The 12,408-nt window shown below is 36.3% G+C and overlaps 1 protein-coding gene across 3 annotated transcripts in view; it reads left to right on the top strand.

Annotated features, from left to right (window-relative positions):
• The window catches only part of ZCCHC4 (zinc finger CCHC-type containing 4), a 48,266-nt gene that overhangs the window by 23,492 nt on the left and 12,366 nt on the right, over positions 1 to 12,408 (top strand). For all 3 annotated transcript variants that reach the window (XM_036853858.1, XM_036853859.1, XM_036853860.1), the window contains 3 exons: positions 3,199 to 3,271; positions 7,259 to 7,409; positions 8,975 to 9,075. In XM_036853858.1, coding sequence (XP_036709753.1) covers positions 3,199 to 3,271; positions 7,259 to 7,409; positions 8,975 to 9,075 — 325 coding nt within the window. The remainder of the gene's footprint in view (positions 1 to 3,198; positions 3,272 to 7,258; positions 7,410 to 8,974; positions 9,076 to 12,408) is intronic.

The following is a 12,408-nucleotide window of genomic DNA, read 5'->3' as shown; positions in this document are numbered from 1 at the left end:
ATGTTAACCATTTTTTAAGTGTATAGTTCAGTAGTGTTAAGTAAGTGAAGTACATTCATATCGTTGTACACATTCTCCAGAACTCTTTGCATCTTACCTGATGTACTTTTAATTTGAAAGATTTATATGACCCTTTAACTCTTTTGCCTTAAATGCCATGCCTTGTAGTTTTACCTTTCTTGAGCCTGTAGTTCAAATCCCCTGGTCAGAATAGGGAGTAGGGGATGTGGATAAAGTTGTTTTATAACCTATGGAATACACAGATGCTTTTTTTCTTTGTGTCTATAAACCTCTGTGTGTGTGTTGCAGACAAAAGCTGAAGGTATAGTACTATGGTATCCTAGCATAGGTTCTTTGATAGCTACTCTGTTTCTGAGTCAGTTCTGTAAAAGGTCAATATTGGGTGCTAAGATAGAGCTGGTTTATTGACATATGTTAGTAGCCAGAATGAACTCAGCCTGTTGCCTGTATTTACGCTATGATGGAGTGTGGGGTTGGTTCAGATTTCTCACAAGGACCACAGTTAAATCAGGGAAACATTCCTTTGTGGTGTAAAGTGGTACTGAATAGTTCCTTCTGGCACTTTGACTTTGGCTTGTTGTTGCCCTACGTAAGGTCTGTGCAAGGACGCAGAGAACTGCCTCAACACCAGGGCTGTATGTAGATGTGCGGTAAATGTCCTTTTCTGGGGTCTAAGATATGAAGTTAACATTTGCTAAGATGGATTTCTATATGCTCTAATTTTAGCATGAAAGATATGAAACTGTTTGGCAAGCTATCATCCAAATAAAGTTGTATCAAAAAAATGTATTTCTTAGGCTCATTTCATGAACTAGTTTAATTCAGCTCTTGATTACATTTCCTTTGTGTAGAACATGTTTCATACTTGGTAACTGACTCTGATTTAAAGAGAATGAATGGCCAAATTAAATGAATGTCCTTTTGAGCAGTTTTCAAGTGCATGCATTTCTGATTGGTTTTGTTTGCCTTATTCAATGGAGAGAATAATTCTTTGTGGCCAATTTCATTCTAAGAGGGTGATGTTGAGTGATTTTTCATAATTTAAAATATGAATAATTATGCTTCCTTGTTTGTGTTTGATGGAAACTTAGAACTGAAATCTTGGTTTTTTTCTCTCTCTGGCTCTGCCCACTGCTGCCCAGAACATTTTGGATGAGTGTGCTATGCTGAATTTTATGTAAATAAAATTTTTTTTTAATTTTAAAAAATGACTGTTGCATCATGAAGCAATGAAAATAAATGGAGGAGGGTAGAAATATATTTAAAAAGAGATTGTATTTCCCCTTGCTCACACAAAGCAATGCAAGAGTGAAGAACACTCTCAAATGATGGTTGATCCACAGCTGTACTAGTATTAACATATATGTGTAAATTAAGTAACTGATATAGCTGTATTATCAGCTATTTGGGATTTGGTTAAAGAGGAAGACATTTGTTTATTAATGGTAATTTACATTGTCCCACAGTGTTTTGGAATGTTCCTTGGGTTACAGTATATAGTTTAAATATTTTTCAGTTATTCGAACCTTCTGTTTATTTCTTCAGTGCAAATTTGTTTTATGAAATCAGCAGATGTACTAACAGTATCTTAAGTGATATTAAGGGATATTGTACTGAGAATGGCGAACAGCTGTTCTTCCATCTCCACAGAATAACAAGAAACGGATTTAGATTATAGGAGGAGATATTTTGATTGGGCATAAACATAATTTCCTAACATTAGAGTCACTGAGACATACATCTTTATAGTTGGTATTTATTAAAATAATGATACCTGACATTTCAGTATATGCTTTGTAGCTGGCATTGTATTCAGCACTTTACATACATTATCTTATTTATTCTTACCAAGTTCTATGAGGTATTATAGAAACTATTTTCCTATTTTGTAGATGAAGAAACTGAGGCTCAGATAGGTTAAATAACTTACTAAGATTACACAGCTAATAAGTGAGAGACCCAGAGTTTGAAACCAGACCACCCGACTGTACAGCTGTACTCTTAGCCTCAGTGTAATAGGAAGAGGATAAACTAGGCTTGTCCATTGTATGAAATACTCAGCATGGTTGGTGATCAGTTATAGACGGTCAAGAGTAACTGCGAGTAGAAGTAGAAGCAAAGAAGCACCGCTATCGTGATTTGGTTAAAGAAGCTGTGTAAGTAAGGATGTGTCCCTGATTTTTTCTCAGTCTTTCTACTAGGTTATGAATTCTGTAGAAGGATGGTGTGGTTCATATGTGAATTGTTTATGACAAAACTGTGGAAGTTCAAAATCCTATTGAGGTAAAAGAGGTTTCTATATTATACAAAAAAAACCTCAGAAGTCGGCAAGAAAGACATTAAGGCCCATAGACATAAATGGGAAAAACAGAGCTAGGCAATACAAATAAAATTAAGGAATAAAGAAAACTCAGTTTTGTAAGAAGTCAAATAAATGCAAATTTAAGCCATAATGTGGTATGAATTTTGCCTAGTAAATTAGCGAAAATTTATAAAATGTTAATACCCAAAGCTGGTACTCTCATTCATTACTGACTGCATTTTAAAGTAGTATGTTAGAAGAATAAAATGACTCAATCAGTAAATAAATATCCTCTTTCCTGGCACTAATTCAGTATATATGAAATGCGCATACTTCTTTTCTCTTACATATTGAGAAGCATATTTTATTAAGCTAATTCACAATAGACAAGAAAAACTCTGTATTAAATACCTTTTTTTGTTAACCATGGAAGAAAATAATTAACAGCTGTTGAGAAGAAATGCTGATTCAGTATTTTCCTTAAAATTATTAACTGTGAGAGATGTATTTTAATTGCCAGCCCATCTCAAGCTTAAGTTGCATAATAATCTATCAGGAACATGACTATTTATGTAGACTCTTCTGGTCCATAGGAACCAGAAGATTATATGTGTTTTTTATATATGAGTGTTCTGTAGTTTCGCCACTGGCTTATTAAACTTGGGACCATAATTTAAGTTTGTTATTCATCCACTGTTGCTGACTTCTTGAGATTTTGGGAAAGTATTCTTTATTTCAAAAACTAAAGGATGATGAAATTGATTTTATTAAAGGTGTGATTTCATAGTTTTAAAATTTAGTTTACATTTATTTATTTATTTATGTATAACTATGACCAGACAAGTAACTGCAGTAATAAACAAATTATCTTACAGGTATTCACAGTTTTATATGGAAGATAGTTTTTGCCATTATAACATGTTTAACCATCACTTCTTTGATGGAAAGGTAAGAATTATGACCATTATCTCTTTCTTTTATTGTATTTCCTTCATTATTTTTCTAGGGTCCCTCAAGAGCAAATGGTGGCTTTTCTACCATTTATTGATATTTATTTTTGTTCGTTCACTGAGTGTGTATTGAGCGCCTAGAGGTGATCATGTTATTCATCTTTCATGACTTTTCACTGCTTCTTGGGTGAAGAGCCACTTTCTCACCAAGACTCACGTAGCTTTTTGTGATCTGACCCCTGCCACTCTTCAGCCTGTCCTCTCCCTGTTCCTGCTTTGCTGTTCGTGTTCAGGACATATGACCTTCATCTCAAACTGGCCTTTCCACCACAGGGGCTTTTGCCCATGCTGTTCCCTCCACCTTCTACTCTCTCTTTGCCTTGCTCATATCACCTCATCCTTCAGAACCCTGTTCCAAGTCACTTTCTTTAGCCTCCCCTGACCCTCAGACAAGGTCAGGTTCTCCTTTGTAGATTTATGATCCTGTAATTAAATAATTCTGTGGTTAGTTGTTTGCTGTCTGCCTTCCTGATAAATTTCATGTCCCAGTTAAGGGGATTTATGGTTTTATTAAACTAATCCTTAAAAAATAGACAGTGTCAAGAGTTAACTCCAATCTATGAACTCTGGGTGATAATGTGTCAGTTTAGGTTCATCACTTTTAACAAATGTCCCACTCTGGTGGGTGCTGTTGATAGTGGGAGCGGTTATCCATGTGTGGGGCAGGGGCTATGTGGGATATCGCTGTACCTTCCTCTCAATTTTGGTGTAAACCTAAAACTACTCTAAAAAAAAAATAACCGTATAAAAAAGGGAGAGTGGTTTAAAAAAATCTTCTTTCAATATGATGTTAATAACATCATTGTGAATAACAACATAGCAGAGCTGATATTTCTACTCCTAATTTGAGCTCTTTGTCAGTCCCATTACAAAATAAAATCTATGACCAACCAAGTAATCACACCTGACAGGAGGTTGGTCAAAAATGTTTGAAATTATCAAGACTACTTGAAGCATATCCATACATATATGTGATGAGTATATATCAATTTTTAAAGAATTGTGAGCCATGTTTAAGTATATATTGTGCTTTAAGATATTAGCTAATGATAGAATGAAAACCAAGCAAGACTAAAAAACTAAGCATTCAGGAAATGAAAATAGATTCTAAATTGTTGGTTGGGATTGAAAAAATGAGACTCATTGAAAAATGAGATTTTAGTAAGTATAGCCAGTGATGTACTCCTTCCATCAGAATCCATTTAGCATGGGGATACATATTTTTCAGCCGTGCAAGCTATGAAAACCAAGTATTGAAGTAAATAACAGTTAGAATTAGACTTCACTGTTTCCCAAAGCACTTGTGTGGTTGATAACCACTAGAATTTGAGAACTGATTAGATGAGCATGAAGGAGAACGAGGAATTGACAGATCGCTTGACAGTAGATGAAGAGGGGCTTCTCACCTCGGACAGTGACAGTGGGGAAAAGAGAGGAAAGAAGTGGATTCTGAAGGCATTTCACAGATGGAAACCAGAAGACTGGGTGTAATTACTCTGTGTACACCTGAAACTAATATAATGTTATAGTCAATTATACCTCAATAAAAAAAAAAAAAAAAGAAGACTTGGTGATAAGTGTACCGGGAGTGAAGTCAAAGATGACATGGGGCCGTGACCTGCATTCATCTTCCATTCTTCAAAACAGAGAGTAGGGAAGTGTGGAAGTGACGTTTGGAAGTGTTGAGTCTGTGGGGCTGGCACGACATCGACGTGCAAGTGTCTAGTGTGGTCTCTTGAAACTGGGAGGCTTTGAGCTCAGGGGGGTTGTCAGCACTGGTGACACAGCTGAGGGAGGAACTGAGTTCATATTACTGCTTGATGCTGCAGTAGTGGGTCAGGTATTTGTTTATTTGTTTTTAATACCAACCAGACCATGATTTTGCTTTTTAATTTGAACAATAAAGACAAGAGTAAAATTACATTTAAATACCAAACAGTTGGCTAGCAATTTCATATATCCTAAGAAAGTAACATGTAAGTAGCCTTTTCTAGGAAATTCTATGTAACTTTTATTGAGAGTTTCTAGAATTACCTTACAAGTTTCTAGAATAACGGTTGGAATAAGCTGCCAAGACTGAGCTCCATGTTCTGTTTCACAGAAGAAAACAGGTGTCCAGCTCAGGCTCTCCTTTCTCTATATTTTAGGAGCAGCCACTAAATAGCACTGCAACTGTAGAGAATGATCTACAGAAAACTATTGTTTAATGATTTTACTGTCTCCCCTTTTTCTACCTACTTACGGAGTCAGGGTTTCCAGTAGAGATTACCATCTACTAATCAATCACCAAAGTATTTAAGTGTCTACTAGGTGTCTGTCTGTGAAGGCATATAAGCCTTTGAGGTACCATGTGCCTTTGAGGATCTAAGCCTCTGCCACTGCGCAGAAGCTCTTCACAGTTCATGGGATTAAAAAGTAGGAGTTTTCTGCACAGGATTTTTTTCATAGCAAATAATATAGTCTTTTGGGTAATAAAAAATGTCATATGCCTTATTGGTAAGGTGGTTAAAGTGTGTACAGAGGGTGGCTATTTAAAATGCCGAGCGCTTTTTTAGTGATGACTGAGATGAAGAACAGAGTTAAGTTATTGTCAACCTTGGTGGCATAAGCAAGTGTCTGTTTCCCATAGGTGGTCAATATTAGGACCCTCAGCAACCTAGGATGGGACATCCCACCATTGATTCTTACCTGGGAAGATATTCTTTAATTTCTTTTTTAATTTGGTTAAGGGTTCAGGTCTCGTTCACTTACTTATTTTCTTTTTTCTACTTTTAACTCTAAGGGGTTTTAATTAATTTATTTTAAAATTTGTATTGGAGTATAGCTGATTTACTCTAAGGAATTTGAAGGTTTTTCAGTCACATCATCTGTACTTTTAGTCCTTGTTCGTGTAGGCAGGTTAAGGAAGTGCCAGGCAGCACTTGAAAAATGATTAACCTTCTTGACACCATCCTTTGCTGTAGGACTTTCAGGAGGAAGTTTAATAAAGACTTTACTAGAGAAAAGGGATTAGGATGTTGTGATTTTTTTTCCTTTCGTCAGTTGGGTCTTCTAAGTTGATTTAGTAGTAGAACAATATATATTTTATTATAAAGTACATATAGGTTTATTAAAGTTTAAATGCCATTAAGCTTTCAAATCTTCTGCCATTTTGTATACTGTAAGTGTTGATTTGCTTTTATAGGTAAGTACTTGAAAGCAATTACAAAGTCAGTAGATTAGAGCTAATATTATAGGTCTGTCTCTTACTGACTTCTCCCAAAGCAAAAAAGTGATAAATATCCTAGACAGTTTTTAATGTTAACTTTGCAATCACTAAAAACACGTCAACTTATTGGGAAAATGTGTTAATAGCATGGTTTTATGGCCTGGATAAGCTTTATTTGTGAGCTTTCATTTATTTACTTTGCATGTTCAAATATGCCTGTCATTTACCTGGCACTCAAAAACATGTGCATGTTTAACTGGTAACCTGGCTCTCATTAACCTGAACTTATGGTGGTGGACAAACCAGACAGGAAAAAATATGTCTTACTCGTCTTTGTGTCTCCAGTGTTTAGCACAGTCCTTGCTTCTGTTTGCTGAATTGAATTTAGCATTTTAGATAGTCCTCATGGGTAATGAGTTTCTCTCTTTTAGGTTACTAAATTTAGTTTTTTAATTTAACCATTTGAATGTGTAGTCCTCTGATAGTGATGGTGTTTGAATTTGCAATTTTAAAAACCCACTTATCAAGGAACCCAAAGATAAAATCTTACGGGGGCTGAATGAGAGAGGCTTCAGGATGTCACTGAGGGACTCTGGGGTGGCAGGATGGGTGAAGTTCAGTACGAAGAGTGAGACTGAGCCTAATGCATTCTCCTCCCAATAGGATGAAGTACCTCCCTTTAGTCCTAATTTAGAAATGAATTTCTGTTTGTTCCAGGCTGCCCTTGAAGTATGCAGAACATTTTTACAGAAAGATGAAGGTGAAGGAGTCATTATGGTGACAGATCCTCCTTTTGGTGGCTTGGTTGAACCTCTGGCTGTTACATTCAAGAAGTTAATTGCTATGTGGAAAGAAGGTCAAAGCCAAGGTGTGTAATTTATTACTTACTGCAAACTAAACATGTATCTAGGTATATACTTCCTGTCACATATTAGCAGAGCTCAGTGAATCAGAGCACTGATAAAATACCCATGTCTTGCATTCTCGTCTTTTTTTAAAAATGGGCTTATTTGATAATAACTTTATCGTCATGATGCACTTCGTATTATTCTAATCATGTGTTTTAAAAACGGCTCATAGGTAAAGTATTTGTTTTTGGTGGGCATAAGGGGACATTATGAAGAATACCAGTGAACTGTTGGCATTTCTTCAGTAAATATTTCCTGAATGGCCACTATGTTCCAGGTACTGTTTAGGTGCTGGGAATGGAAGGGTGAACAAGACAGACACTTAATCTCTGCCCTCATAGACTTTACATTTCCTCTTCCAAAAGTCTTGCCCAGAACTCTAGGAGAGCACCCAGCCCCTGGTCCACAGCTCTAAACTGTGCCAAGATTTGTGTGGGAAGGTTGGCTGTCCAGTAGCGTAACAGTGGTCATCAGTGTCACATGGATACCCAGCCCTAGAACTGGGTTAATGACTGAGGGATATTCAGCTTAAAATGGCTTAGGACTTCAAAGTGTTTTATGTAATTATCTAATTAGTCAGTATAATCATTTTTCAGTTTCTAACCTGCAAGTTGATAAATGTAAGAGTGTCAGGAATTTGTGATCAAGCTTCTCCATTAATTGTGCTATATAAATAGTGTGCTTTGGGGACGGGATGCAAATGAAATTTAAAACATGACTCACAGTGCTAAGTATTCCACTTATTTTTGGTTGTGAAGTCTACTTATCAGAGTGGATAAAGTCATTGTTGTTGGGAAAGCAATAAAAAGCTTTGTGAGCTTGAACTGATTCTGCTGCTTATTAGCTGCATGAATTTGAACAAATTGCTTAAATTTTGCAGCTTCAGTTTCCGCATCTGTGAAACGAGATTACTATATTAACATCTAACTCCAGGGGTTATTTAAGGAGATAACATACAGAAAGTTCCTAGCACTGTACTCAGCCTGTATCAGGTGCTCTGTAATTAACAGCTATGTCCCCTGTCTCTCATAAAAATTAATTTGGGTAAAATTGTTCATAAGACTCTTCCATGATTCAGAAGAGATGGATTCACCCTGCAAACTGGCATAGTGAGTTATGGCAGAGCTAAGATTCAGACCTAAGGCCTTCTGCCTTTTGGTCCAGGATTCCTAATACCATATCACAACCACCTTTGTGCTTCAAAGTGATGCTCATTTTTTATCTCCCACTTTTTTTGTAATATCTTTGCCTTTACCTAGACTATAGTGATATGCATGTAAAGATAACTTTTACATACCGTGTGTAGCTGTGTTTAGATATAAAAGAATGTTTCCATTGACTTTTGGGAAAGGTCAAGTTGTAAATGGTACTCTGGTAAATCATCCTTTCTTTTGTATGATTTAAATGTATTGAAGGATTACAATTTCTCCCGATACCATATGTTTTTCAGTCACAGCTTTCTACTTTATTTTTTTCTTTAATATCAGTTTCTTATTTTCTTTTCTCTTTTTTTGTGATCCATTAGATAACAGTCACAAAGAACTACCCATATTCTGGATTTTTCCCTATTTTTTTGAATCTCGAATTTGTCAGTTTTTCCCAAGCTTCTGCATGCTGGATTACCAGGTATAGTAAATATTCTGTTTTCTGACATGGTTGGGGAATGGATATTCTGCTTAAATAAATATTCTGATAAGATGATTCATCAATTTTAGTAAATGCAAACACTATAAGCTGTATGAAACACTAAAACTATATCATATGTAACTTAGTGCAGTGGTTCCTAAATGTCTGTAATCTCTAGGGTGCTTATTAAAAATATAGGGGCTTCCCTGGTGGCGCAGTGGTTGAGAATCTGCCTGCCAATGCAGGGGACACGGGTTCGAGCCCTGGTCTGGGAAGATCCCACATGCTGCGGAGCAGCTAGGCCCGTGAGCCACAATTACTGAGCCTGCGCGTCTGGAGCCTGTGCTCCGCAACAAGAGAGGCCACGATAGTGAGAGGCCCGCGCACCGCTATGAAGAGTGGCCCCTGCTTGCCACAACTGGAGAAAGCCCTCACACAGAAACGAAGACCCAACACAGTCAAAAAATAAATAAATAAATAAAAATAAATGTACTAAAAAAAAAAAAATGTTAGCTATTAAAAAAAAAAATATATATATATATATAGATTCTTAGGTACCAAAATAAACCTACTAAATCAAAATCAGAGGGTAAAGCCCTAAGAAAAAATATTTTACCAAGTTTCCCAGGTGATTCTGAACTGTAGCCAGGTTTTAGACCAAATGATCTGATCTTTCATCATCACCAGAAGATTGTGCAGCACCCCAGGGTCATCATTATGAACATGGGTTTTCTCCATTCAGAGGCTGTAGAGAAATAAATTGCTTTTTCGGGTGGGTGGAATGCCATGTACACTTCACTTTGCTGCTCAGAGGATGCCAGGAGCGCTAAGAAGGGGTGTGCCCAAGGTTGTGGTGTGTCAGAGGAGCAGAGATGCTGAGGTGTGGGTGTGCTGATTCAGGGCAGACTGACTGGACCTCCTCCTTTGCATCCTTGTCCTTCACCTTCTGTTTCAGTGTCCACTCTCCTGGATTCGTTTCCTTGGGTTCTGAGGTTAACGCTGTTGTCGCCATCACTATGTGTGGTCACCAAGTGGGCACTGCTTCCACTTTTGTAATGACATTTTTCTATTTGATTTTTCTGAGCAGTTGACTAGCTTCTGATTAAGGCTTTTCAGCTCTAGAACTGTAACCGTCTTCACTAGTTGTTCCAAGGTAGCACTTGTTTCTTTTTTTTTTTTTTTATAGTTGATTTACAATATTGTGTTAGTTTCAGGTGTACAGCATAGTGATTCAGTATTTTTGCAGATTATATTCCATTATATGTTATTATAAGATAATGGGTATAATTCCCTATAGCACTTGGTTCTAATCTTTCTAGTCTTGAAGATACACACTATTATGAAAATTATTTAGAAATAATGAAACAGTGTTACCAGAAATGAGGGGACAGATCCTACCTGTGATTCTACCTCACATAGCAAATATTATAATTTTGAGGTACAGTTGACTCTTGAACAACAGGAGGATTAGGGGTGCAGGTGGAAATTGTTGTATAACTTATAATCAGCCCTCTGTATGTGAGGTTTCTCCATATCTGCAGTTTCACATCTGTGGATCCAACCAACTTTGGTTCAGTATTTACTATTGAAAAAAATCCACGAATAAGTGGACCTGCACAGTTCAAACCATGCTGTTCAAGGGTCAGCTGTATTCACATCCAGTCTTTTTAAAAAACACTTTTACATATTTGTAATCATAGAAGATGAATTTGAATTCTGCTTTCTTCATGGTGCCTTATATAAGTGTATATTTTAAAATGTAGCTACATAATCTTATGCTTTTAATAAGTAAATTATTCCATTAATAGGCTATGTTTTCATTCTCTTCTTTTTGAACTTAGAGGTTGCTCCCACCTTTAAGGTACTATAAATAACACTGCCATGAACATCTTTTATTCATATAATTTTTCCATATTTTCCATAACTCCCTTAAAATAAATTTCCAAAACTAAAATAGAATTATAAAAGTTACGTTATCAAATGTAATGGACTTTTTTATGGCTCTTGAACCATATTAACAGTGTCCTTTCCAAAAGTGTGTAGCACAAGTCATTGTAACCTTGACTTCTTGAGCTCTGCTTTAGGCAAATCCATACCATATATCTTCTCAAAGCTGGTTTACTTTCCTTTTTCGGGCATCCAGTTTTCTGTTTCTTATCTGAAGGATGCTTCTAATATGGACATTTGCAATGCAGAGATAGCTGACATATCCTAAAGACGTTAACTAAGTAAACTATTTCTGGTTTCCAGGAGCACCTGCTGCCTTTGACAGTGAATAATCATCTAGTACAATGTTTGGCACGTAGTAGATGCCCTATACATGTTGAATGAATATTTGAATGAAAAAGAGCACGAACTCTGGAGTTGAAAAGGAACTGGGTTATCATGCTGGTTCTGCCACCTACTAGCTAGGCCTACACATTTTATCTAACTCTCTGAAACTCATCTTACCTGTTAAATGAGCATAGTAATAATATATCTGCTTCATAAGGTTTTAAGAATTATTTGAGATAATACATTAAAAGATTTAGCCTCATCCCTGACACACAGCAAATATAGAAAAAAGGTTATTGCTATTAGCATTGTCGTAACCATCACTATAGTCATCACTCAGATGGCCCCAGAGTGGGGGTAAAACTTTTCTTCAATTTTAATGTCACAAAACACATTATTTTAACTGCGAAACACATCGTTCCTCAGAAAACTGTTTCATCCACATTTAGAGATGAGTTTTTCACTGTGGGCAAGAGTTTCAGTTGGTGAGGAGGCAAAGAAGGCAGATCCAGAATAAAGCAGATGAGAGCGATTATTAATGTGGAGTAACCAGTTATTGTTCGTTTAGACAGCCTGTCTTACTAGGAAAGAACTTTTGGAAATACTGTAGTTTTAGTTTTAAGGACTAGTTCCGAGGTCCAAGCTTACTGAAAATAATCATATGATTCAGTGCATTGGTGGAAAAGGTTCTAATTAGGCCATGTGTATCAGGGTGAAAAGCAGTCTTTCCAATAAAGAGAAAGCCAACCGTTGAGAAGAAGAATTAGAATAAAACCTATACAACAAAAAAAATCTTCATTTTTCATGATTCCTACTAAAGATAAGAACACTACTGCCCATTATATGCTCAGTGGGAGAAACTGATTTTGCCAGATCTCCTAGGGTATATGTAAACTTTGTTTGTTGTACCTCCCCTTTGATGATTTTTCTACTATTTTTTTTTCTTTTGAAACTCTCTCTGGACTTATTATTATCCTTTCTGAGCCTTTTGCATTCTTTTTTTTTTCCTTTTGTTACTTTAACTTCTTTTTGTGGTAATTTTTTTCCTTTTATATTAGC

This window comes from Balaenoptera musculus, chromosome 5 (genome assembly GCF_009873245.2).
Source record: "Balaenoptera musculus isolate JJ_BM4_2016_0621 chromosome 5, mBalMus1.pri.v3, whole genome shotgun sequence".
Taxonomy (NCBI): Eukaryota; Metazoa; Chordata; class Mammalia; order Artiodactyla; family Balaenopteridae; genus Balaenoptera; species Balaenoptera musculus.
This window is presented reverse-complemented; position numbering and strand designations above follow the sequence as displayed.